General features: G+C 41.1%; 1 protein-coding gene across 1 annotated transcript in view; it reads right to left on the reverse strand.

Moving 5' to 3' along the window:
• Nucleotides 1-24614, reverse strand: part of PLCXD3 (phosphatidylinositol specific phospholipase C X domain containing 3) — a 67211-nt gene extending 42597 nt beyond the window's left edge. The window contains exon 1 of the mRNA XM_085297699.1: nucleotides 24596-24614. Within this exon, the coding sequence (XP_085153825.1) occupies nucleotides 24596-24614 (19 nt within the window). The remainder of the gene's footprint in view (nucleotides 1-24595) is intronic.
• Between the last annotated feature and the right edge of the window lie 244 nt (nucleotides 24615-24858).

Consider the following 24858-nt stretch of genomic DNA (forward strand, 5'->3'; position numbering starts at 1 on the left):
AGTCTGATTTTTAAACAAGGCCAAACCCTAAAGCATGAGGTTTCATGTTTCATGTTCCTTCCAAAATGTTCATGCTTTTAATTACAACTCTGAATAATCTTTCTTGCCACTCAACTGACTGGTTTCATTTTTGACCTYGAAGAAAAAGAGATATCACAAAAGAAGACGGAATGCAGCAAAATACTAGAGGCCTCAAGGCAGGTCTTGATCTCAACCAATATGCAAGAAACAGATGCATTGCACTTGGATGATATTTCAGCTGGTAGATCAAAACAAAAACAAAAACATTGTATTACAGTTAAGCATTACCAGAGCTACTGCTGGAAGAATCTTAGCTAGGATTGTAAAACGCACATCCTCTCTGGTCCAGGAACTAGTAATCACAATTCAATTTTGCAAACAGAATGGCAACAAGCAAAGTAACACCCAGCATATAAAGGAATCAAACTGTCAATGCCTGCCTTTAACTCATCTCTTTTACCATCACTGTTCAGGCAATTTAAAGGCTTGCACGATTGATCAGCCTGGAGTCCTGCCAAACACTCTGTGCCTAGCAATCCCTTGCAGTTCTGTTCCTGTATAATCTGTTGCAAACAGTATCCCTGCTTGATTCAGTATGGCAATCAAATAAGCTACAATACAGTAGCAAGGAGTATAAGGAATGAATGAAACAAGTTATAAAATAACAGTATTCCATTTCTTGAATTTCCAGTCCACACCAGATTCCCAGCTGGTATTTATCAGCATAGCTCTAATGACCCATTATGCCAATTTATACCGCTGCAGATCTGGCTGTTAGTGTTTACCATTTAGCATCAGGAAGTCAATGAAAAAACACAGACAGTATTATTGATTAACTGAATGAACACTCAGCTGATCTGCACTTTGTCCAGGCTCTGGATATGTTCATGACTTTAAACACAATAATTAATTTAGCTATTTCACACTAACACTACATAAATATAACATATCCTAGTAATTTTCCAGCATGTAATTGGGTACTATCCTTATCCTACTTCTAACTCATTTCAGCTGTTTTCATCCCTCTGGCAAGAGTCAACTTCGAAATAATGAAACTTATAAATTAGTAAATGCATTTTAAAGACCTTTCACAGATCTGAAAATAGAATGATTTYAGTATTGAATGTGCCCCCAAAAATCATGTTTTCTAGCTGCACAGCAATGACTGCAGTCCACTCCAGAGTAACTTTATTTTTGTTCTAACATGACACTTCCTTAGCTTAGAAGCTGTGATATTGTTGTCTGCAAAAACCTTACAGCTAGTGATACTGGTACTGCTGACACTTAAAATATTGTGCTGATTCCAGCAGGAATTCTTTCATTCTTCTGCTGAATTCCCTAATAACTCATAGGCCACCCTTTTCTTCTGTACCAGTAGGTTTCTGTCTGGGTGGAGATTGTTGCCTATTACTTATGCATGAATATCGCAGTCCAAACTGCCTTGACATCCCCTTCCCTGTCGCCTTCCTCTTCCCCCTCTAGCTCTGTGYTGTTCTGAATATTTCTTTCAAAACATTTGCAGGAACTTGCCCAATACTTGGATGGACCACTTCCAACCTAGTTTTGAGAGGACATGAGCTGCTTGTGTGAAAGTAGACTCTTTGCTTTAACTATGAAGTTATTATTTAATAAATTGGCACTGGCAGATACTGTCTCATTTCTATAGTCCCACTCCACAACTAAACATAATAGCAGCTGTCCCACACTGCTATTACTGCCTTTTTTCAAGCAGGCTGTCAAAGCAGAGTCTATATCAGACAGAGGGKTTTTTTTCTTCTCTGTCTTTCTTCTTCCAGTTATAGACATATATATTAATTCAGGAATTTGATTAATTTTGAGTAACAAAATCTTCTGAAGAAGTGTTTCTCTCAGTAGCATCTGCACTGAAGAAAACTAATCTAGCAAGTTATTTGCAATTATGCAAAAGCTAATAAAGTTGGATACAGACCTACGTCGCCATCTTTAGCTTTTTTAAAAAAAGCTTTTTCACAACCTGAATCACTCTCTAGGATGCAGACCTTACCTCCAGCTGGTGCCTCACCAAAGACATGGTGTGCCTGGAGCCAAAGCTCCCGGAACCACCTTCCCCTCAAACCACAGTTGCCACACCAAGCTTGCGTGTAACCATGCTGACATCTACCYTCTAAGAGAATCCTCCACCTGAGGCCACCTGCCAGAAGGTATTTTGCACTGCAAAGAGTCAGGGAAGTTGAAATCCAAAGGACACTAAACCAAGGCAACACAAGAGTGACACTAAAATTCCTCCCAGTGGTGAACCGCTGATCAYGGACGGTCACCTGAGAAATAAAGAGGAGAAAAGGGAGTTGAAGCGCTTGAGCAAACCTGGAAAAACCCAGAGGACCATGCAACAGCCACCCCACCTCCAGAGCTCCCCTCACCAACCAGCAGCAGTTTGGGGCTCGTGCGGTTCTCCCCCCACCCCGCAGGCCTGTACGTCACCGGCAGTCAGGCAGCGGCACCRCGTAGCTCTCAGCTCACCAAGGCGAACACAGCCGCAAGGGTAACTGCACAACCTCCACCGTGCCCTTCGAGGCAGAGCACATGGGGCTCCAGGTGGTGCCGACAGGAGACCACTGTCCTCCTCTCCCTCCCCGGCTACTCCGCACCTGGGTTGTCACCRGACTGCCTAACACCACGTAAAGCAGAAGAAGCCTTTTCCCAGACGTTAGGCCAAGCAGGTTACGCTGTGCTCGTGCCCATAACGCACCTAGCGCTTGCATATAGCAATAATGTTTAGTATTTTAAGCTGAAAGTATCAAAGTAATTGCATGGCCTGTTATTTCTCACCTRTGAAAAATGCCTACTCTGTAATCTTTTGTTATTAACAGCACTGACATATAAACAAAGAATAAATACTTTCTATTAGAGAGTATGTTTTGCAATCTAAACATATTCATCAAAAATTAAAATTTGCAGGAAGTTGCTAATTCTGTTTCTCCACTGGCAATCAGCCATTTTGTACATTATGTTACTGACAAACTTTAATTAGCTCTAATTCACACATTATAATCACTGTCTAGAAAATCTGATGCACTTGTTATGAAGCAGATTTGCATCTTTATCAACGTGCTGTTTTAATATTACAGAAGTCACTAATGCAGCAAAAAAAGGAGCTCTTTTTGTATCACAAACTCAGATTATTTATGACATTTCTGTTTTCCAGTTAAGTACTTCACTTCCCCTCTGGTTTTTGAGAGACATTTCCAATATGATAGCTAAACATATTGAAATCTCTCTTGCCTGAACACAAGCTTAAAGAAGAAAAAAAAAGGAAGAAATCATTCCTTTAATATAGTGACTATCTTTTAGATATGCTTCAACAGCACACAGAAACTAACCTGCTTCAGTTCTTTTGAAAACTCCTCTCTGTACACACCTGTATCATTACACTCCCAAACCCTTTTGAAGAATTGACTCTCAGCAGTCTACTGCTGCTGAAAGTCAGTGTCACTTAGGCTCTTACAAGCTAGATACACAGTTTTAAGCCTGTCAGTGATTAACTACAATGTGCAGTACCATTGCTATTGAAGAGGCAGAAATTTAAAATCTGAAATCAAAGATTTCTACCTGTTTAATAATGACTCAGCTGTTGGTGTTACTAGTGCTCAGATCCTGTTAATATACAGCTCTTCAGCATCCGCAGCTGATCTTGGCAACATGTTTACCAGCATCGTTCCGAGCAGTTTTAGTGCAGCCCAGTTATCAAATGTGGCATCGCGTGAATTTGCAGAACTTACTCAGTGAAGCATAATTTCCCCAAAGCAGTAAAAATAAAAAGCAAATCTGGAGGTGCAGGTGAATGAAAGCCAAATGAAGAAAAGCTTCTGAATTTGCAAGCTACTTGTCTGAACAGAGATTGGCAACACAATGGTGTTTTTACTTGCTGCAACGCACCTCAAGCACAGGTACCTCTCATTCCAGGTGTTTAGGTCAAAAATAACCCCAGAATTCCACCTGATCCCAAGCTAAACACATATTCTGGCTTTTGCCTTATTTGACTAACATACCTCTCCCTATGCAGGGACACAAGCCACAGGAAACACGAACTGTTCCATRCATTCACAAATGCACCTCCTTTGAAGAATTCCAGCAACAAGAGAGTTTGCATACAGAAAGCCAAATTTCATGCCACTGATCGATTTTCACCAGCCAAGCAGCAATAAAGAGGCACACGAGGGCATTGCACGCTGGACAGAAATGAACTGTTCCAGGAACAGTGAGGTAAGCGTGAAAGCGAGTACCAGGTACATCCCTGTGTATGGCTCCAGAGATAAGCAGTCCACAACAAGGAACAGGAGACACATATATACATACAGCAACTGATCTGTGCTAAAATCCATCCCTCTCCTCTACATGTTCCATACAGCAATGGTGCTGCAAATCGAGGGAAAGTCCKGTCGCACGTCACCTGGAAAGCTCTCATCCTGTGCAGCCAAAGGAGCAGCAACTGGCACAGAACCGGCCCTGCCATGTAGGAGGAAAATGAGTAGTGAGCAGAACAGCAGTCACCACCCTCRTGCCACCAGTTAACAGTTTTGCCAGCATGTGACCTTTTGTTTGCTATCAAATCATCTCCTTAGCAGTTAAATCGTATGTTTGCCTATTCACCTGATCCTCTGAGCATTCAAACCACTCGTTTGCGTACACAAAGGATGTTTGGATCCTTCCTGCCCTCTATTGTAGCAGCTCCATAACTAAGACAYGGAGCTCCCAGCTGGGTATGAGCAAAGGAGCAACATTGCACAGCCGGAGGGGAAAGAGATGTCAGCAGAGCACATTTATATAGGGAGAAAATTAGAGACTGGAAACCTCAGCAAAAAGTCACCCCTTTTCTAGTGAGTGTCATAAAAGAAAGATGCTCAGAATAATTACTACAAYAGGGATCTTAAAATGTTAATTTGTACAGTACTCTGGGGAGCATGTAGTTCTGATTGACATTTTGGCTGGGAAAGGAACCTTACTTAGCAATCTCTGTTTGCTGAATTAAAGCAGTAATAGAGGCAGTTTGATAAAAATGATATCACTCTACTTGAAACTAAGCCAAAGGAAAAATGTTTTTATGACTTAGCTCCAGCAACTATAAAGCGATATTTAGACACAGAAGATATCCAGGATCTTGGTATGGGTGGGTCTGATCCTTAGAACTAAAAACCAAGCAGTAGGAAATCTCTACAGAACACTAGCAGTGGAACTGTCCCCTTCGTAGCTGAACGCATGCTGTTTGCAGGAACTGCAATGTATTGGATATTTCATCTCCTCACACAGATGCACATCCATTTAGCTGGTCCATGTTTATCACCCCTGACCATCTCACCCAACTGTAGCCACTTAAAATTGAGCCTCTCATCTCAACTGTCATCTAAATGCCAGAGGCAACAGAGAGTGGCGCCTCTGATGGGCAGTTCACCTTGTCTGAATATAGGTGTCTAATACAAATTGGAGTGATTCACTTGTGGAGGTGATTCTTTTCCTTCACTCTTCAAATGAGACACAGGTCACTTCAGGCAGCTAGAATTAGGTGAGATTAATCCCACCACACAGATCATAGACATTAATGAACATATCCCTAAGGGCAGGGAAAAATCCCTGTATTACTAATGGGCAAGTTAAGGTCTTGAGAGGCTGAAAGTCCTTCTAGGTGCAATTTAGCAGTTTTAAGTAAAAAGTTATGACCCTAAAAACCTTTTCATATTGTTTGCCTGCCTGCCACAAAGCCTTACTTCTTAYGGCAGAGTTTCCCAGAGGTGCCCAGAAACGAGCAGGCTTAGCAGAGCCAAACAGCCATAAACCCTGTTTGGACCCACAAACCGAAGTGCCCTTGCTCTAAATCCTTTGAAGCATGCACAAGAGAACATCGGAGAGACCTGAAGGTACTCAGTAACTGCAGACATTACACCACGTGGCCCAGGAAAAGGGCACAGGCATGTGCGTGCACGTGGTGGGGAGGACACACAATGGTTGGAGTACTAGAAATCTGAAAGTCCAGGGCCATGGAGTTTCAGATTCAGCACTCAAAATAATCTTTTTTCTTTTAAGCATACTCTCCCATATTCAGTCACATCTCCGTTTCCCTTCTGTCTCATTGAGGTGCAATTATAGCAGTGACAGCTGGAGTTGAGGAAGCTGTTACTGAGGAGCAAGGTTGCCTTGCTCTAGATCTCAGTAAGAGAAACCTCKACTGAGACACATCACAGACAGCCTGTATCTCTGCAAAGATCTAACCACACAAGTACAAAAAGAAGTGCACGACATAGAAGTAACAACCAAACGAGAACTGAAAGAAATGCTACAATAATTATGAACAGCATTAAAAAAAAAAGGCCACCGCTCATCAATGGCTTGCTAAGTGCTTCATACGTCTGCATCGCAAAAGAGCTGATTTTTCAGAAGAGACTGGAAAGGGAAAGTCTTCCATCCTGAAGCAGCATTTCTCCCCTACAGAATTAATGAGAAAAGCACAAGAGAAAAGGTGACGGTGCCTGTGGGAATTGCYGACTCTCGTTCAAGAAAGGGGGCCGTGACTACTGGAACCTCGGCAAGAGTCAAYGCCTTCACGCCACCCAAGGCTTCATAGGCTGGGCTGAGCCACGTTAGGCCATGAAACCAAGGATGGGCACTCTGTGTTTGATGTGATGGGTAAGGAGGTCTGGGCAAGGACAGAAGAGAGGACAGCCTACAAGACCAGAGTCCCTGTTACAAGTCGTCCAGAAATAYTGGTGAGAAAATGAACTGTTCTGTTGAAGCGTGAGACGAGAGTGGTGTAGAAAAAGGAAGATGCGGAACAGCCGTCTAAACAAAATAAAAACAARTGCTACCTGAATACTCTCCATCTGCTACATGACACAGGCTACGTAAAGAAACAGCATATCATTGTACAGCACTTTGTATTACACACACAGTGGGGACAAACTAAAATCGCACAAGCAATGGCAATTCAAGCATTTTCTAACTTTGAGTGCTCAACTCCGTAGACATCCTTCTGGTATCATCTTTACATGTACTTATACGTCATGTTTTGAATGGAAATCTGATGTTTTTACAGTACTCCACCTCCTCATAATATCAAGGACAACCAGGTTTTTAAAGTATTGTTCTACATTCCTCCAAGTCTCGGTTACCTTCATCCATCACAAAGATACAATCATAACAACCACCACACAGACCTTAATATTTTTTCCACCCACTATATGAGAAAAATGATGAGATGAATAGTTCTTGGAGTGCCAAGAAAAAACAGCCTTTGAGATACTCTCATCAAAAAACAGGCTAAATTCAAATTTGATATCCAAACAGTGACAGTTTCATGTTCTACAAACCGAGCTACACAGACTGTGTTTATTCTTAGATGGTACTAGCATTAGATTAGTGTCAGGTTGTATTTTTATTCTTAGATTGAAGGCTGCTGTTTCCATTTCAGTCCTGAAGAACAGTTTACCTGAAAATTTATCCATTCTTTTATAATTATAGCAACTGGTCCTCATAAAAGAAAATATCTTTTCTACGTGCCTGGCTCTTAATATTCTCAAGCTATCACAGCTACAAGGACTTTACTTCAATATGGAAGATACTGAATTTGGTGTCTGAACGGAGATTACCCGAAATGATGAAAARGGAGCTGTATGACCATTTAATTCTCAAATTTATACAGGAACACATCATCCCCAGAAAATCTACTACCCCAAATACTTTAAGTGGCACTCAGTTTTAACTATACAACTAGGTGAGAATCATTCAGAAATCATCTCTTTCACTCAGCTATTCAAGTCAAAAGGAAATAAATGAAACAAAATCATACTCCAACAGACTAAAAGAAAATGCTCCTGAAACAAAACCAAGCACTATACAGCAAACCCTAAAGTGCTGCCAAAATAATTTGACAACAGTCAAAACAAGAAAAAATATGAAATCACATTAACACGATAAAAATATCCACTGCTGGCAACATATTGACCTGGAAATGCTACGAAAACAGCAGGAAAAAAAATATCTAATTGGACACCCTTGGACACAAATTTAGAGCAAGATGCTTAATAAAATGTTATTTCTTGCACAGCAGGAGGTTTATGAAACCCCAAACCTTTTCAGCTCTTAATAATTTTCTGAATCTTGAGTAGTGTCTTCATCAAGCTAATCATACTAACTCTTGATCAACAGGTACCAGCATCAGCTGCCAGCTCCCATGGTAGAGGAGACAGCACTTGGCAATCCATTGCTGGACTCTACCTTTTCCTCTGAGAAGTAAATAATTATTAATCTCAGGGTGTTCTAATATTTAAGGATCCTATCATTAAGATAGARGGAAACCCACCAGCTACGTGAACTGTCTGGCCCTCGAGGCAGCTTCTGCTCCAAGGCAAACCCGGGAGTGTTGCTGCTGACCCGTCCTTCCCCGGTCGCCTCCGCAATCCCTCCCTGCACACGTGAACAGTTTTTCCTTTTGATATGCTCATGGCATTTGACAAACACATTAACAGACGGCTTATGGTCCAAGAGAAAGGAAAGATTTATTAGGAAGGCTGTATGCCTCTAAAAGGATTCCACATGCAAATACGCTGATATTTTGTCTATGTTCTGTTCTGTTTCCTCCCACCTGCATGGCACTGCGCATTGTTCATTTTAATTTGGTTTAAGAAATGCAAGAAAGGTCGGTTGCCTCTTGTGCTAAGGCTATATCACCTTATTTTATCATCAAATACAGTTTAATATTTTCAAATATAGTCCCTGAATATCCTTTTCTGAAGTCCCTCAGTAAAGGATTTGTCATAAATTTGACTGTCCCTGTTCCCAAACCCAGTTACGTTCAGTGGCATGTTCCCTCGCGTACGCTCTCCCCCACCTCTTTCCACTCCCCCCAACCTTCTGTTAACAGGAACAAGACAAGAGAAAAGACTGTAACTAACATCAGGCACGTTTCAGCTGAGGCCTATTTGAGGCATTTTGCCACAAAGCTAGTAGTTATTTTCCAATAATGCCTTTTTATGCATCTTTATCCAAACAGACTACAGTTTGTGTCAAAAGTGGCGCACAAAATTCACGGAGAACTGCATGCTTTCTTAACACGGCTGCATTCCTCCTACAAGGAGACGTGAGTCCAACTGCCTTCGCTCTTGCAGAAACATGCAAGAGTATACTGGTAGGAGTGAAAGGGCAATGTGACCTTCACTTTGACAGGTTTCAGACATTAAAGGTTAACACACGCAAAACATGYTCACTCCATCCCAAACACTCTTTTTCAGCACTCACTTGCGTACACAAACGACGTTTCTGCATGGGCACTAGTGAGATCTAAAATGATATTTTAACTGGCTTGAGATAAATCCATGCAAACCTCTCGGGGACACTCACATTGACTTAAGCATTTTTYAGATTGCGAGATCGCTCTCAGCTGGTTTCAAAGAGCCACAGTGGCCACGGGCCGCTGCTCCAGCGGGGCGGATCGGGGGAAGGCAGCGCAGGGAGCGACGGCGCCCGCACCCCGGGCGGGTGGTCAGGTCTGCCCGGACAGCGGCACCGAAGAGCCCGTGCTCGACAGCGGCCCGTCGTGCTGATGGGAGACGCCTCCTGACCCCCTGCGCTCTTCCTTGGACAGGGTTCATCATCTTTCCACGGTGGATGCAGCAATTAGTTAATGAGGAGGAAGGGCCCTGTTAACGGCCCGAGTAGTAATATAGGGACTCGGGCTGGCCTGGACTGGAAACAAAACAACCAGATTTCAAAACCTGAGTGGAGCCAAATAATCAGTTATTTCAGGGGAGACTGCAGCRCTCTCTGTCACCCTGAAATCTCTGTATTTGCATTTGTTAGTAYGGAGTTCCTACGTCTCTCTCAACGCTCCTCCTCTCCAGAAATGAACACATCTGAAGGAAACAAGAAGAAGGATCAGTTTGCACAGACAGGTGCGAACTTCAATTCCAGAAGCACAGAGAAATTGTGAATAGAGAATTTATATCTAGGTAACACTTGTGAGCCAGAACATTGACAAGGACATATTGTAAACTGCAGACTCTAAAGAAAAATTCCTGTGCTAAAATAGAAGAAGCACTATTTAATTACTTCACTGATTTCTCTCCAGGCAAAAGCATCTACTAAGTAAATAGAATATTTCAGTGTAAAGCTGTGATTTCTTACAGCTCTAGCTTTGGCCAGGTTGACAAATAAAACTAGCATAAACCTCAAAACCTGGGAGGCAAACAGTTATCTCATTAAAGTGCAGCACATTAACTTGCAGCCATCAGCTCTGCTGCACGCTGTGCTGTGAATAAATTAAACGTGAATTCAGAAGCATTCTGGCTGGCTGTGTCTGACAAGCTTTATTACCGTGCATACACAAGCAACTGCTTCTCAGTCTTACAGGAAAAAAAGCATTAAGGAGGCAAAGGCAAAARAGTCCAAGTTATCTTCTCTAGCAGTGGAGTGGCTACGCTCCTAATACCAGGGATAGCCTCATATAAATGTTTTGATGACAAAAATATAAACAGAATTGATATTTTGGACAACTACCAGTGAACCAGATATTCTGGTGACATACCATTAGTAGCTGCTCCCTGTGGCTGTACCTAGTGAGTGGCTGCTACTTACACGAACACTGTCCATGCTCACTTACAAGGAAATGTGATCTGACCACAAAGTATATYGGTTTTGGCTCAGTCAGACACATATCACAGTGGCAGTCACTGAATAATGTATTTTCCTTGGGGCAGAAAGAAATATTTCTCCATCTTCTTCAGTTCTTTGCTACTATTTCTCAGGGTGTTAGTAAGCTKCTTTATCCTGGCACCATGAAGAGCCCATAAGAGAAACGTTAGATACCCTTCATCYACTTCAAATGAGACAATATTTGCCTAAGGCAAACAGGGATTAAAATTTCCTTTCAACTGTCCTTTATTAAGTTCTGCTATACTAATAAAAAACAGGCTTTGCGTCCATCATTCTATATTTCTGGATATGAACACACAAAAGAATTGTTTAAATTTTACGTAGGTGAATCAGACAATCAACATATGAATGAGGAGAGACGTTTGACAACCATCATCCCAGCTATCTCAGGTCTTCCAAGCCATAAGCATGAATATGGGAGAACTACCGAAGCAGGCAACCAAGACTGAAGCTATAACAGTTCGGTGATCCAACATAAAGAAGGAATGCATAAAAACATACTCCTGTCCTATTCCTTTGTTCTGATACAAGGTGTCATATTAATGTATTCATACATGATCTGAACTAGCAGTTCTTGAAGACCTTATGGCTGGATTAGCTCAATGGAAGTGGTATTATGAGAAGACAGTTGAAGAGTAAGTAAGAACAGAGTTTGGACAATTGTCATAACCATAAATAGAAGCACACAAAACCATTTCTATTCATCTTCTATTAAGTCTAACACCTTGACCTCTGGTAAAGTAAAACTCTATAGCTCTACGTTTATTTAAACAGGCAGGCACATTAAGTTGTATAATGTCAGAAGGTCTCTAGGATAAAAGCACATTGAATTCTAATTATTTCAAAATGATGAGGAATTAAAAATTAACCTTTTATTCATCAATATTTCAAAGCTCTATTACGTTCCATTCAGCAGAGAATGTCCTTAACTTGCATCCAAAAGCGTCTTACAGAACAATTACAGCAAAACTGGGGAGGATGACAAGCATTAAATTTAAGAAAGTAGAAAGATATGGAGTTTGCCACTATGCAAATAGTTCCAAAGCCAGTGCACATTTCACTGCCAGTAGTTTAATTCTACATCTGTATTTCACACTCAGAAAAGTCTACTTAGCTCTAACTAACCCTGGCAAGTGAGGTTCCTGTGTCCATTCTCTTCTGTCTATCCAAGCAAAACTTTCATTTCAAAAGCAGCATCACAGTGAAATGATGTCAGACTCCCCCCTCAGTACGACTGACAATATGGGCATCAAGGTCAATAGCATCAATTTCAACTTGATCTCACGAGCGAAATCATGCTCAGTGTAGCCTTTGCGTGCTTCTGACCTGACGCACGTTCTTGGGGGTACYGTCCCTGCAGAGGTCACTCTCTTTCCAAACCACCACTGTTTCTGAAGACCTTCAAACCCACCAGAACAACACTAGAATTGGAAACCAATTGTGGCACTGAGTGAATAATAGCAATCTGACTGCATCAGCTCACAAATTCCAGTTTCACTTTAGAACTGCTTTTAACTTTTACTCCATACTCTCAACATGCCTCTTTTCAAGAGCAGGTGTCTATCCAGAGGTTGTGATCACTGATCCTTGGCAATGATGACTCCTGGCCAATGACAACTATCTTGCTAATGGTTCTTAACCACAGTGGAAAATAAAAATACTAAGCAGCCAGAGAGCAAGAGATAGGAGGAGAACAGAGAGGGAAGATATTGAAAATAGCTACTCATATACGAAAAACAGAAAACCCCAAATACACAAAGAGACAGTACAGTAAAAGAGACAATCTCTAGCAGAAGATACCAGACAAGACAGAAGAAAAGGCTGAGCAAGAAGGCAGAAATAGAAACAGTCATACTAATCTTGCCTACAGCACAGGAGATTTTCAGCAGAGCCAAAGAAATGGAGAGGCGGTTTTCCATATAGGGATTTGTTATGTTGTTTCAGATGACCCATGTTTTAGTCCATAGGTAAAATGCGTATGGTCCAGGCATGCTTTGTAAAACTGCTGTTAGTAGTCAGAGCTGTAAAGGAACAGACTCTACACTGCTATCCATACCCAAACAGAGCTTTGGAGAGAGCAAGCTTTAGCTATTCGAAAGGCTCTGTGATGGAGAAACGGCACTTGATTTGTGACCCTAAATCTTGTAATTTCATAATCTAAGAGGAAGTATCAACACTGAGTTATTCCCAGGAAACATGCCCTCAGACAGGGCTGTTGGCATTAAGCATAACCTTACAAACATGCAAGCTCAAAGTGTGGGACTGCCTGACAACCACCCGCCACAGGCAGGTTGGTTAGAGTACTCACCAACAGAAGRTCCATAGAATTAAAGCCACCACAATACAAACCCCATTTCTTCAAATTTCCTTTCCCTAACAATTTTTTTCCACACAGACCAACTAGCGTGTGCAGAGGTGTTGAAGGAAAAATAAATTAAGAGAAAGAAATCTCTTATATTCTGATTATTATCACTTATATTTTAAACASTTGGGAGATGTATAGATATTACAACAAAATAGCTATGCAAGGATCTAGACAACAGAACTTCACATCACATTCATTTACAAGAGGTAAAAGTACTTTTATTTACAACACAAATTGCTTTGATAAATACACCTCTGTTGAACAGCAAAGCTAAGCAATCACTACTARAAAGTATCTGAGCAGACATAATTTGGGTATGTTCTAAGAGTCCCCAAAAGGGGTTCTTGTCTGAAGAACCCCTCTTCAGAAAAGCTACGCAGGTATTGCTGCTCAATTGCTTCTGCACCATTTGGCATTGGATACCCATGCACTGAACAGCACAACACATGTGTAGGACAGGAGAACACAGAATTAGAGAGAAAGGTGATATCAGATACTCTGAAAACAGGATCACTCAGCTTCTGAGAGGATGCCACAAAAAAAGTCTTTTCTTTTTAAACAAGTTCTCCTTCTAGCTTATTCATCTCTTTTATCCTGAGTACTTTGTGCAATTTGCAAAATAAATTTTCTCTAGTTTCATCCACTACAAATTTTCAGTAGAGAACAGTGACCTGAATGGGCAAACACAAAAATATATGGATACACCTGTACATATATATATATATATATATGTGTGTGTGTGTGTACAGGTGTGTGTGTGTGTGTACAGGTGTGTATATATATATACACATATATATATATATATATATATATATATATATATATAAGGAAACAATGCAATGATTAATGTAGTCCCCAATATAAAGTATCCGTTAACCAAGTGATTTCTCCAATATTATCTGAAATGATGCCTAGCTCTTCATCCTTTGAAGAGGGAAACTGTCTTCCTGGGGAGAAAATGATTTGCCTTGACTTCAAAAGGAAGGCTTCAAAACAATTGGGATTTACCCCAGGACAGCTTCTCAGTTCCTGAGAYCTTTACTCTTAGCTGCTCATCAAGAAAGCCCAGCAAGCAGTGCAACAACAAGTGAGACCCTCTACATCAGTCCTCTTCCTAAAGGACTCAGGAGTTYACTGCAGTTTACTGAAGACCTCACTGTAGATCTTGGGTATGCTAGCCACAGGCAGCTCCTGCCCTTGACATTTTACAGCCTGAAACAGGGACAACAGATGGACAGGCCAAAGAGAATAAATACAGAGAGGAGGAGAGGAGGAGAAAAAAAAACGAAAAAGACAACACTGCTCAACATTGCAGGTGGCAATGATGAATCAAGAGAAAATCCACTTTGCAAGTTGTTCTGCTTATGTTGGTTTTCTATTCTTACTCCTAACACAGGAAGAGTAATACAGCTGCTTCCAGGGACACCCTCAGCTCTCCTTCCTAGGGGGTTGTTGTAACTCAGGACTTGATTCATAAAAGTGACATTGTACTGGTTTCTAGCAGGTGTTCGATCATGTAACTGTACAAATCCAACAAGACTTTAAAACAACRCATTCCCTCTCTACTCTCCTCAGCCTGTGCGGTCTGTGCCCACGTACAATGCAGAGCAAGCCCAGGCTTTCTTTAATCTTCCAGTCCTTTGAGCGTGCACAGCAGGAAGATGCACAAACCTGACCTACCTGTCCCTGGGAGTCTGTTTTTCACAAACTATTTCAAAGAACTAACTTCCAGAATTTAAAAAAGAAACCCCAGTTGCTGAAACATCTCTCTGGAGGAGAGGTGATTGAGCAGTCTTGAGGTCCTGATATGAATGATACTAACACTTTCACTCAGGTTCAAGTGAGGAGGAAATTTAGTTACAAAGCCCGACGTTCAGATAGTTACAACATTTGATAAAGAGAGTTTAGTCTGTCAGGTATTTTTATAACTATTCCTCAACTCAGTGGCACAGCTGAAGTACAACACAGAGCTAAGGACACTGCATATTGCTAACTCCAATGTACAAATTAAGTACACTGAACTTTGAATACAAAAGTCATATTTCATTTTTAGAAGACCTTTGCACAAAGGATAATTAATTGAGAATACCACTGTAGGTGAAAAACTAGCACAACAGTTGGGRAAAAAATGAATGGATGAATTAAATATATATGAAAAAGTGTGCAGGACTTCTCTGTGCGGGACCTTAAAAGGTCACCTTACAACTTGTACAGCAATTTTTATAAGGTTGTGATGGATCCTTGCAATCATCTGTTATAACCTAACACTACTCATCGCCCTCTCCAAGAATCTCTGTATCTGGTCAAATCAGGAAACCCAGATAGAGACAGGCAGTATTCTGGCCTGTGCTAGCTAATGGACTTGATCACATAATGACGCTCCATTCAAAATGCCTTGAAAACATGAAACACTTGATGTCCTCAGGGAAGCCCAATTGCATTTATCTAAGGTTCAGACAGGACAGCTTAGGGTAACATGCACATGCAGTTCAGCACTGGCCTAATTCTAACCTCCTGAGAGTGTGATCTGGTGAGCTCAGGGTGCATTTGAAAATTCCACATTTAAGTCTTCACCAATTCCCATGAAAATAAATCCACATAGGAATGTTACTTGAGCAAGAGCTCAATCCCAGAATGGCAGCTATATACTTCTGTTAAATACCACAGAAAAATATTTGCATTCGATAAATTACTGCCTGATATTAAACACCTGGAAGCCTGAAAAAATGTATACAGATATAATTTTCTTGCTGTGAATCTGGCACTTGTATCATACACAAAGAATTAAAAATGTTTTCATAAACATTAGCTTTATCTTTTACTGATCATCTAGTGAAAAGTGCCTTCGTGCACACACATAGACATGTATATGTATGTGCACGCACACACACACACACGCACACACAATTTTTCTCATTATCTTGCAACACAGCTGTTTTCACTTCCCTTCCTTACGCTTTACAGACTTTAAAAAGTTCAGCTTGGACTTTCCGCAAGCAAAAAGACACTCTCTTCACAGGTGTTCTGAGACACTCGGGTCAGGTCTGGATGTCTCTCCTGATGCATGCCAGCCTGACACGTTCCAGGGAAGAGGTGGTTGTGGGCTTCACAGTTGCTGTGTTTGGTACAAGTCTGACTGGTACAGCTAGTGAAGTGAGTTTGAGTACAGACTTCAAGCACACAGATTCACTCTTCGCATTACATAGCATTGTCCACAGTTTGCTCTGAAAGAGCAAATCTGACTGTGACTAATAACGACTGTGACTACTGTCAGCATTTTGGCACCTACTTATCAGTGAGATTCATCAGTCCGCTCGCTCTCCTATGAGTAGTTCTTACAGCATGCAGTGGTGAGTAAACTCCTGCAGATTAGTTTTACATGCATGCAATTGCTTCCCAGAAGAAAGGCCATGTCAGTGTTCAGGAAAGTTCGCTGGCTCGCTGCATTCAAGAAATACCTTCTTATATGTTTAACTAACTATTTCCCAAATTTTTTCTACCTACTGAATGAACTATGACCACAGAAATATTGTATCTATTCACAAACTGACATTTTGTTTTGAGGATAGAAGTCTGTTTCAGAATTTGAGCTTCCAYAAAACATCTTGAGCACACAGTTCTAACTAAGCAACTGCAATACTTGAAGGACTAAACTGTAGCCAGAAAAACTCAAYACAAGTTACTAAATACAATGCATTTCTCATTCCTACACCCAGCATTATCTTCCTGCTAACCTCCCCTGAGTCAGGCTGTGCTTGTAAATTCACTCTGAACTGTCCATATTTTAGATCTCAATCTGCTGGAAGGAAAATAAAAACTCAAAAAAAAACACCCTTTTTTTTTAAAAAAAAAAAAAAAAAAAAAAGGAAGGAAAAGGTAACAGACAGACTACCTAACTCCAACTCCACAAAATCAGAGCTCCATTTTTAAAGGATTCAAGATGCAATTTTGGTAAATAATGCCAAAAGATAGTAAGACTGAAGAAAGCAAAAATGTGAAAAGTCAACTGGATCAAACTATTTGTTGTATAAGTCAACTGAATGAGTCTAATTGGTATGAAAGTGATAAAATGAGAAAAAATGGTTGAAGTTCTTTCCCTGCCAATATGGAATTTTCTGGGGTACAGGAACCAGGATCTTGCAGGATTTTGAGTAGGTTTGTTGACTTCTAAGACCGTAAGAGAGCTTGACTATTTATGCTGGACCATCACATGCTACAGAAGAGGCTCCTGTTCAGGCCACAGAAAAGTCCCACATGCTGGATTCTGCAGCAACCCTGCAATTTCATGCTGAGGTGGGGTGTTTCTTTCTGCAAAGAAATCTAATATTGCTTTAACAGATTTCACCTTTCCATGCATCAGTTGTGCTAGCAGCCTCRTTCGTAAAAATATACCATTTAATTCCAAGCTGAGCATATATGGAGTAAAAATGGCATTTATATTTCATTTCCAGACTATCCTAGAGAGTGTGGTGATAGATACATTCCTACTGATGAGCCATCCTGAGAAAAACATTGCTCATATTCTTTAATCAGGCTCAGAAACATTTTCATACTCTATTGGAAGAGACAGTTCCACCAAAAATATGAATCTCACAAGGTCTCTTTAACACCAAACCTCTTTACGGTCTTGATACAGCAAATGGCTTCCTCAGGATTTCATTATTTCTAATATCACCATAAAATGTGTTATTAAAAGTTTTAAGAGGGAAGCTCATTCTCAAAGAACATATCAGGGGACATCATCTTCAACCACACCCTGAACCTGAGTACGCCGGGGCAGAGTACGTACCCAGGAGCAGCAAAGAATTCAACCTCCCCTCCTCAGACTGCCGTCTGCCCCCTCCTCCCTTTGGCTGGCGTAAGCAATTCCTCACAGTTTAATCTTCTTGAGGTTTTAAAATTCTGCTCTGACATATTATACAGTAACACACTCTTCTTAGGCAGTCAGCCTATTATGGTATGGAGTATAGCACACTAAGAAACACAGAATGACATTGCCACCTATGTTAAGTCAAATATCCTTTGAAAGGTATAATRTCTTTACAAGGGTAAAATGTGGATTATATTCGGGATGGACGGGCTGTTTAGGTAGTACAAACAGAATAGCAAATACTGTGCTAATTGCTTGAGTTTTGTCTTTTTTCTTTTCTTCTTCTTTCCTTTGCAGATTCAAGAAAAGCTCAGGAAATTACCATTACTGTCTAAGAGAAGAGGGTAATTTAACATCACATGGACTCCCTGCTAGGCATCGGAGCCTTTTAATACATGCATTCAGGAATGGTGTAAATTAAAACTAAGAGGAATTCTTTTCAGGTATRTATTTTTGCAAGATAAGCTTTAGAAAGAAAGACACCGGTCCCTTTTCCCCCACATCACCTCTAATTTGGTCTTCATCTTCTGTAACCCATGACACACATGGAGAGGTCTTTGACAATTTACCTCTCTGCCTGTGACTTGCAGAGGTTCTTCCATGTGGTGCAGGCTGAGGTGTTGACAGAGCAGCAAGGACAATGTAGGCAGTAGCGAAAAATAATGATTCAGCCTGCCTAGCTCAAGAATGATGGGAAGCAAGCTACACGCAGCCTGGTTGTCAGGAAACTGTCCTGCTATAGTGTTTGGTCAGGTATTCCCCACTCCCCAACGTGTTTTAATTCCAGCAAAGCATTAAGGCATGAATTTAAATCTCAGCTGAATTACAGCAATAACAAGTTAAGGCTAAACTGTGGTCCTCATCCTCTACTTTCTGAGAGTTGTTTCTTAAGGTGCAAGTATCAGTAGGCCTACTGGTGCAAAAAATTCACTGGTGAGAGAAGAGAGTTCAAAATTTGGTTCTTGATGACAACTGATTGCTGCATAGTTCTTAGGCTCCAATTCAATGGTCTAGGTTCTGCTGTACACCAAACTGTCTACAGAGATGCTCCAAGGTCACAGATTTTGGCTCTTTACCAGACTGAGCTACTCAACACAAAACTTCACTGAGGAGGAGCATCAATTCTTCACAGAGTTTAAGATGACAGTTGCAGAGAAAACCTCAGAGCAGATCATGGCATGTAAGGGAATTCAGTCATCCAGTACTCACCCACATCTTTTATACAGCATGGCAAACAACCTTCCCAAGGTGTTAGCAGCATGAATTTTTACAAGGCAGGTTACAGTAATTCACTCACAGTTTTACACTAGCAGCTCTCTGAATTTAGAGTACCTATTCCAATCTTGTCCTCGAAGAAGAATTATAAACAATCTTAATTGCTATTGCCTAAATGAATCCTCCTAAATATTTTTTTTTGCCAGAAGATGACTGCAATTTGACAGAAATCAATGAGACATGGATCAACACCCCTCAGCCCTTAAKCATTTTCTAAAACCTCTCCATAAAAGGTTCTCTCACAAGCAAATCATCACTAATGCGCTGCCAGCCTGCTGTAGAGAGCTCCCCCCATGGCTGTTGACCGATGCTTGCTGGCATTGCTCTGATGCTGTCCATGGGCAGTGTCATTTCCTAGGAGGACGGATGGCTGAGGCTGGCAAAGAGAGCTGAGATGCAAAGTCAGTGATGGATGGTAGTGAGCTGTGCCAGGCTGAAGCTTCAAAAGGATTGCATATGTTTGATTCCCCAAGAGCACTCCAGCATTTAGACATGGGCTATCATGATGTCCATCACTGTAACTGTGGTTGGTTGAAGAATTACTACATTTCAGCTTAGGCCTCCTGAATATTGTTATGGAAAGACTGCCAAGGCTTGTTCATATGTCAGACTGTTACCCTCTGATGCTCTTCCATGTGGGCACGAATGATACCAGGGCAAATTGGAAACCATCAAACAGGATTTCAGAGCTCTAGGGATGGTGCTCAAGGGTCTGGGAGCCCAGGTGATTTTCTCCTCAATCCTGTCAGTGAGGGGGGAGGATAGGAGATGGAGTAGACTGATTTTCCAGTTTAACAACTGGCTACGCCACTGCTGTTGGCAACAAGATTTTGGTTTCTATGATCATGGGATCCTGTCTGAAGATAGACAACTGATGGGGATTATTTTTCCTGCACCTAGGGAAAAATAATCTCATGCATCAGTACAGGCTGGAGGYTGACCTGCTGGAAAGCAGCTCTGCAGAGAAGGACCTAGGAATCCTAGTAGACAAGTTGACCATGAGCCAGCAATGTGCCCTTGTGGCCAAGAAAGCCAATGGTATCCTGGGCTGCATTAGGAAGAGTGTTGCCAGCAGGTCGAGGGAAGTGATCCTGTCCCTCTACTAAGCCCTGGTGAGGCCATATCTGGAGAAGTGTCCAGTTCTGGGCTCCACAGTACAAGAGAGAGATGGAGCTATTGGAGAGAGTCCAGCGTAGGGCTACAAAGATGATCAGAGGACTGGAGCATCTCTCTTATGAGAAAAGGTTGCAAAAGCTGGGCCTGTTTAGCCYGGAGCAGAAAAGACTGAGAGGGGATCTTATAAATGTATACCAATATCTTAAGGAAGGATGTCAAGAGGATGGGGGCGGACTCTTCAGTGGTGCCCAGTGACAGGACAAGAGACAACAGGCACAAACTGAAACACAGGAAGTTCCATTTGAATATGGGGAAAATCTTCTTTCCTGTGAGGGTGACAGAGGACTGGAACAGGTTGCCCAGAAAGGTTGTGGAGTCTCCTTCCCCGGAGATATTCAAAACCCACTTGGATGTGATCCTGTGCAATGTGCTCTAGGTGACCCTGCTTGAGCAGATGATCTCCAGAGGTCCCTTCCAACCTCAACCATTCTGTGATTCTGTGAAGATGAGCATGGAGGGGAGAAGGAGGACGAATGGTTTTTGAGGTCACCCTGAGCCCCCAACTTGTTAATATGATGGCTTCCTATTTTATAACAAGTCAGTCTTTCCAGCCCAAGTCTACRGGAGCTCACAGGAATCATGCCTTATTTCTTCTTTTTGAATTGAATAGTGTGTTAACTCATCATCAGTATTTTTTACTCATCATAACTAAAATCACCTCTTATTGATTTTCACCCATTTCCAGAGTTACACTCAGACACTCTCCTAGCATTTTTACTACTATTTCCTTTCCCCACACTTCAATATCATAAAGGGGTTTGTCACTTTTCTTCCAGCTTCCATTTCTGTCTTTCTAGTAAGAACGAATATAATACATAGTTTGTGGCCACATCAGACCACTGTGGTCACAACTTAGACCACACTGCTTCTGAATATGCATCTGAAAACAAAAAGCCACTTCTTCCCTGAAGCCTCACACATGAAAAATCACAGTCATCATTCCCTCTAGATCTCTTCCTGAACTAACAGTCCTAAATTTCTTTCCTGCTAAATAGACAGCTTTCAAATAATTCTATGGTTCAACCCTGGCTCATTAATTTGTTTTTTTACCCAAACTTTTGTTTCACTGTGGTCTAATAAGCACTATTTTACCCATGTGTTCCTTTCCATTTTTATTATTTCCATAATTCAATGAGGACTAAATTTTATTATTTCAGTGCTGTCTTCATCTGAAATACTTTTAAACTGACTGAATGTAGACACTACTGCCAAGATTAAAACCTGTTTACTGTTATCCTGCTGTGCACTGTAAAAAAATATTCTGAGGTTTCTCCAGTGTCTTTCATCAGCTCCCCAAAAAATACTTGAAGCTCACTTCTCTAAAGGCAACATGAATTCTCCGTCAAGAGTAGCAAGCAAGAAGTATGAAACAGCAGGCACAGACCTACAGGCAAACATCATATTATGCCCTCAGGAATTTCATATCCTGATCTAAATTTGGTAGCTAAAAAATAGCTTCCACCAATAGTTTTCATTTTAAATGTCCTAGCTTGGCATTCATGGAATATTTCAACAATGGAAAATGACTTGATCTTACCACAGGTTCATGAGAGCACAGCTACATTCTGCCAGGAGCTCACATAAGCCTTTTTTCTATTTGGTTTATCACAGAATTTAAACTTCTTTTTAATAAATTTTGTTGCTTTAATATTTTTGAAAGACAGGTCTTGGTAGCAATCCTATACAGAAAGTTCTTTCCAAATAGAGACCCCAAAGACAAAGTGTTACAGAAAGTGATACCAGAATGATGTACATTTTCAGAACATATATAAGAACTACTACAGAAATAAAGAATTCTTTTCAGAACCACATACAAATTCAGCAGCTGCTGAAGCGCCTGGGTTTATTCTTTCATTTAGCAGTGAAATGCCCTTTTGTTATTGTAAATGTCACTTTTCTCAATAGCAGTATMATACCTATGTATCAACTTTCTGAGCAAAGATTTTCTTTTTGCTCAAGTCTTAGCAGTAAAATCAGTCAGCAAACCACTCCTGGGATGTGTTCTAGATGCCTTCTGAAGCAACTCTTTGCAAGATGATGGAAGTAAATCTGGTAGCATTCATCTTCTAATCTGCAGATAGGCACTTGGGTTTAGGAGCAGATATTGGGACTCAGCAGTGTCAGAAATTCAGTTTCTTTATCATGCTTTAGAGAAAGTACATAATGGTACCTAGGTTGATACAAAAAAAATTAACAAGTGAGGACACAGTGGCTGTCTATATTCTCTGTTTTGTAACCTTTTCCTCTGTATGCATTTATAAGAGAGGTAATAGGTATTGACAGTTGCCTTATGTGCTTACATACGCAGTATAGTCTGCCGGGGTCCGTTTCCTTAACTCATTACAATCACAACAGACCAAGGGCCTGACGTAGCATCATTAGTCATCAAAGTGTGTCAGCTTGTTGACTTYAAAGTGCAGTAGGTGAGATCCTGAATCCTACTTTTCTCATCTAGTTTTTCCTTAATCTATACATAGGTTATAATCAAAAACAATGGAACTTTTRGATAAGGCTAAATTTTAAAGCTTTTGATTTTTTTTCCAGACCTTTGAAGACATTAAGTTTTCTTCCATGCAGCTAAAGGTTCATTTAAAGACGAAGCAACCAACTTCAGCTGGCACTCATCTTTTCGACAAGTAAGTTGCACTTGGTATTTTAAAGGGCCATATTTATGTCCATCATCTAATCAGCATTGCTTTCTTCATCTGTTCAGGACAATTTATTCAAGAGCTAACCAAAATAGACTCAGTTCCACACCGCACAGTTACAGACACTGCACAAAGTAAAAATACAGTGTTACTGCTCTGATTTAGTGACACTTCATACAGATCTGCACTTACACATGATATAAACTAGTGGAAAATTAGACACAGCAGTCTCAACCATTAAAGCTGAAACTGTTTCYAGCAGTTAGTGAATTGTATCATCCAGCAAACACTCAAAAATATTTACCTGTGAACTGAGTTGAATAATGCAAAATGCTTATTTCAAGCATATTAATGTTTGCTTCCCTCCCTCCAAATGGCATTTCTTAGTTTGTTCATATATTTATAGGAGTTTTAAAAATGCATTCATTTGCTTCCTAGATTAGGGGAGCTCACAGCTTATTATCTAAGGGCAAGAGACATGATTGCCCCTTCCCACTTATTTTTGAACGGGATTTGTATGTTGGAAGAACATGCCTCCCTATTTCTACTGGCTTTATACATCCTCAAACAAAGTATTTGTGGTCAATATCTCACAATGTTAAAATGGAGTTGAAATAAAACATGAAGGAAAATTCTGTGTAAAATGGATTGCATTTAGGTTCTCCTGTGTTCTAAGGACATATGGGGAAGCAAATGCCAAAAAAAAAAAAAAAAAAAAAAAAAAAAAGAGTTCTGAAAATAACCCTAGCGGCCCATTGTTGCCTCAAACTTATAGGAGAAGCAGGCTGGACTGGAAAGAGGCCACAGCAAAATTTAGTACCCACCTCTAGGGTAGGTGGTACACGGCATGAGATTCGAAAAGATATATTCAAACTACAAAGCAGAAAAACAGTGAYTGATATGAACTGGAAGTAGCCAGTAACAGTTTAGAAGGGCTGCCACGAACACTGGGCACCAAGCAGGACGTCCACCAGCCTTCCTCCTGCAACCCAGCAGCAGTGAGCGATAGATTCACGGGCCCAGGAGGCCACAAGCAAGAACATATTGCTGCTACGCAGCCAAGCTCAGGCCCCAGTTACTGCTCCCAGGACAGCTTCTGTTGCTCTGCCCATCGCCTATTTAGTGTCAAGTGCCTAGACGGTCTCAGAAGCAAGGACACGAACCTGTCTCAAACCTCTCTTGTCCCAGTCAAGTTTCCCATCACTGAAGCACAGTGTCAYGAATCCTCATGTGCTCTCTCCACATGGCATTACGATCTTTGTACCTTCCAGCAGCCAAGAGGAGAACCTCCAACCCAGCCTCATTTACAGCCTAAGGGACAAGGCACTGAAAATCATTGAASAAAACAGTCCATCAAGGGTTATACAAAATAATAATCTGAATACAACCTTTTAGCTCCAAAAAAATGCATAAGTATAGGCCAGAAGAGGGGGGCAGGGGAGAAAATCATTTTATTCTCCTCTTGTTCTTAAGCTCTTTCCTTGGCACAGGCCACAGAAGATGCCAAAGACAGAGCTCCAAGCTAGCTGCTCTCTCGGTCTCATTCACTATAGCAGTTCTTACCTCGGCCTTGGATCTCCATCCTTACGCTCCACACCATCTAACACTGGCTCCTCTTAACCCTTGTTAAGGTGATTTGTCCATACACCAAGAGGGCACTCCTGCACAAATCAAAGTCGCTTTCAAAGAGCAGAGGTTCCTYGTGATTTCGTGAAGGCTGCAGCCTCACGGGGAACTGCACTAATTTCACAGTGTAGCAAGCGTACCACCAAGCARCTACAAACTGAAACCATAAAACGGATCAGCCAATCTTTCAACGACTTGCT

This window comes from Rhea americana, unplaced genomic scaffold (assembly GCF_003343005.1).
Source record: "Rhea americana isolate MKP2758 unplaced genomic scaffold, rheAme1 scaffold_13, whole genome shotgun sequence".
Classification (NCBI taxonomy): Eukaryota; Metazoa; Chordata; class Aves; order Rheiformes; family Rheidae; genus Rhea; species Rhea americana.